The sequence below is a fragment of the Arachis duranensis genome, chromosome 4 (genome assembly GCF_000817695.3).
Source record: "Arachis duranensis cultivar V14167 chromosome 4, aradu.V14167.gnm2.J7QH, whole genome shotgun sequence".
NCBI lineage: Eukaryota > Viridiplantae > Streptophyta > Magnoliopsida > Fabales > Fabaceae > Arachis > Arachis duranensis.
This window is the reverse complement of record NC_029775.3, coordinates 117,609,710-117,613,598: the sequence shown is the minus strand read 5'-3', so window position 1 is coordinate 117,613,598 and position 3,889 is coordinate 117,609,710. Positions and strand designations below refer to the sequence as shown.

General features: G+C 38.4%; 1 protein-coding gene across 1 annotated transcript; it reads right to left on the bottom strand.

Annotated features, from left to right (window-relative positions):
- Positions 1-2,193: 2,193 nt before the first annotated feature.
- Positions 2,194-2,919, bottom strand: LOC107486249 (uncharacterized). The gene has a single exon (XM_016106802.1). It carries the CDS (start codon positions 2,917-2,919, stop codon positions 2,194-2,196), a length of 726 nt encoding a protein of 241 aa, XP_015962288.1.
- Between the last annotated feature and the right edge of the window lie 970 nt (positions 2,920-3,889).

The following is a 3,889-nucleotide window of genomic DNA, read 5'->3' as shown; positions in this document are numbered from 1 at the left end:
ACTTCAGTGACTTCAGTCCTAATGTCTAGCGTACTTCGCATCTGGATTGTTCCAATTCCAAAACTAGCTTGTCATTGGGGCAAAGTTAACAAAGCATACAACGAATTAAGCTGTAACTTCTTTTTTTTTTTTCCATTTTTCTATAAAGAGACAAAGCAATTGTCCCTTTTTCAAGGATCACGCATGCCACAACTTGCATTATTGGATCGTCCATGTCTACGAGAGCAAAAGCCTATTTTGCTTGCTACATGAAAAATTCGCGGCCTACGGTAATGGCTAAAAGAGTAAAGTTATGCAATAACAAGATACATAATTTCATTAGAATTTTAAAAGGAAGAAAAGAAAAGAAAAGAAGTGCATAAACCATTTGATCCTTCTCTTATTGTGCTACTTTCGTTTCACCATCCAACAACTTAAATAATAGAAAATTTTGGATTGAAAGAATATGATTTATAAGTTTAATAGAAGAGGTGATTACATTAACACCCTCTAAAATTAAAAGGTGTTATATTTTTAAAAAATTTATAAAAGGTATGGTACTATCTAAATGATATCAAGAGAAATTAACGTATTCAAGAGTAATTTGATTTAGAGTAAACACTCAATCCGGTCCTCGTCCATTTTCACGAAGGATAAAGCGATCCCTGTCCAAAAAAAGGGACACTTCAACCTTCAACCTTTTTATTATGGGACAATACGGTCCCTCTGTTAAAAAATTTATTAAATAATAATAAAAATTAATTTTGTGGGGGTTTTATTTGTATTTTGTGGGGGTTTTAAACCTCCACAAACTATTAATAACTTTGTTTTTAAAAAATTCTTTCATCAATGGTGGTTAAATGAAGAAAAACCATTGATAAAAATGATGCCACAAAATAAAAGTAATTATAGTATAATACTTTTTAAAGGAAAAAAATAACATGGAATAAGAAATAAAAGAAGAAAACTTTAATGTTGATAATATTGTTGGTGATGATGACGGTAGAAGAGATAATGATGATGATAAAATATGGTTACACAATAAAAATAATAGAAGTAAGAGTGATAATAATGAGGATGAAAGAGATAATGGTAGTAGTGGTAGTAATTGGTTATATTGTTGAAAAGATTTTTGTGGGGGTTTAAAACCCCCACAAAATACAAATAAAACCCTCCACAAAACTAATTTTTATTATTATTTAATGAATTTTTTAACAGAGGGACCGTATTGTCCCAAAATAAAAAGGTCGAGGGTCCAAGTGTCCCTTTTTTTTGGACAGGGATCGCTTTGTCCTTCGTGAAAATGGACAAGGACCGGATTGGGTCTTTACTCTTTGATTTACAAATATCATCAAATCTCTTGTTTACCTTTTTTCTTTTTTCTTTTTTTTTTGGACTAAGGCCTGCCAGAAAGAACTCTTAAGCTGCCACAATAATCCTGAATATGCAAGAGAGGCGCTGCACTTTCCTTTCCTTGCAGCAACTTCCATTTCCCAATCTGATTGCATTCTCATTCCCCATTAGGTTGGGCTACTGCAAATGATGACCTTGAGGAGATGCGCCTCACTGAAACTAGGCTCCTAGGGTTGTTCTTCTCGGTCTCAATCTCACAACTCTACAGTCTTAGCCCTCTTTCTTCACCCTCCCATTGATTTTGACCTTTGTGATGCTACTGAAATCAAACAAATCACAGCTTTTGTTTGATGCATCATCTATAATCCAATCTCATCTTCCACTGCGGATAGAATCTTCTTTCCCGCCAGTGGTGCCTCTACTCTCCTCCACAACACTGATTCCAATTCACCCTTTCTCCTTCAAGTCACTTCCAAATGTCACATTCCCTTTGCAAGTGTTCCGACTTCAAGGCCGCTCTCAACCCCTCCCGCTATCTACCCCCTCCACCCTCCAGCAACAGCAATCCAGTACCGCAGAACACCACCTAATCTAACATAGACTATGCTGAAGCTAGTTATTCGCACATGCAACAGATACAACTTCACCATTCTACCAACAACCTAGTCAAATATCCAAGGTCAACGACGAAGAGCCCACATCTGTAAACACCTCCATCAATGTAACACCCTCTGAACTCCGCACGTCTCATCTGCTACATCTAACTCTCAAATCCGAAGTGTAACCTGGAGCGCCAAGTTATTCTCCACAGCAACCTATACACTCCGCCATAGCTCCCAAACAACTCCCTATCAACACTTATTATGTATTAGCACTTTTTGAAATGCCCAAGATGTCCTTACGAAGAATATTCCTGATGGAGGGCTGCATAAAGGTGACCCAATTTTGGCGAAGAGACCGCTGACCTGTGAGCTTGGCGACTTCATGCGCTAATAAGTTTGCTTCTCTGGGTGCCCAGGTAAAACCACAGTTAGGCATGCCTTTTACTAAATACAATATGTCATCTAGTATAACCTGAATGGCTGCTATTGGTGCATGTGATTTTAAAGCTTGAACCAGTGTCTGATTATCTGATTCTATGATAACCTTCTCCATCTGAAAATTTCTTGACAAAATTAGAGCTTCCCTAACCGCTAATGCTTCTGCAGCTAAAGGCGAATTGGCGACTATTGTGGAGTTGATTCCTGTGAGGAAGGATCCGTTAGGGTCTCTGTATACCGCTGCTGTGGTTCCTGCAGAGCGTGTTTCAACGAACGCTGCATCAACATTGCATTTGATCCATCCGGCCGGAGGCGGTCTCCAGGTAACCCTGCTACCTGACCTTCTCATACTAGTTGAATGCTTCTCTGGTTCCTCTTTCAATTTTGCAAATTCTAGTTCCATTAGTTTAGCTTTGCAAATCACAACTGTTGGATTAGGACTAGTCCTCTGATGCACTGCTAGATTTCTTGCTTTCCACACTTCCCAAACTAGAAAACCAACCTTACTGCACCAAAGATCATAATCAGCCCCTATATTCAACTTCATTTTTCCTAAAATATCCATCAACCACTTCCCAAAAGAAGATACTGATAGGTCTGTAGGACAACACTGGATTTGTGCTCCAAACCATGCTGCTCTAGTTCAGGGATAGAGTAACAATGCATGTTCTATGGTCTCTGGTTCCTGCATACAAATAGGACACAAAGGGGTGTTAGTGACTCGTTTATTAAACAGATTTCCAAAGACAGGTAATATGTTATGCGAAGCTCGCCACAAAAAGGTTCTAATTTTTTGGGGAACTCTTAACTTCCAAATCTCCTGCCACAACAACCTAAAATCATCACTGGTAGATGGGTTATTATTACTACCCAAGCTGCCTTCACTCCTAGCAACATGATAACCCGACTTGATAGTGTACATACCATCTGATCTGAAAGGCCAGCTAAACTTATCCTCCCTTCCAAAAAGACTTACTGGTGTTCTAATGATTTTATCGACCAAAGCTCTATCAAAATACATCCGTAACTTATTCAGATTCCACCCCTCACCCTCAACAATCAGATCGTTGACAAACTTAATATCATTATTCCTAATGATAACATTCTCATCCATATTCATAATCCACCTGTCTTCCTCAATTCTCACTTTTCTACCATTCCCTATCAACCATCTTCCATTCCTCAAAAGAAAGTCCCTACCCTGAATAATACTCTTCCACATCCATGAGGCTGCCTTGCCAGCCTTAACATCTTTAAAATCTTCGTTTGGATAGTAAATAGCTTTCAGTACCTGAACCCATATTGCATTAGGATTATCTAATATTCTCCACGCCTGCTTAGCCAAATGCGCTATATTCTGACTATATAAATCCTTAAAACCAATCCCTCCATCCTTCTTACTAACACAAATCTTATCCCAACTCTTCCAGTGGATACCTCTTTCCTTATCTGAAGACGCCCACCAAAATTTGGCTATTCTCTTACTGAGACGTTGACAAAATCCTTTAGGAAAAAGA

What these genes read in the sequence shown, in the direction of transcription:
- LOC107486249 (XM_016106802.1), bottom strand. Translation starts at nt 2,919, where the DNA reads ATGAAGTTGAATATAGGGGCTGATTATGATCTTTGGTGCAGTAAGGTT.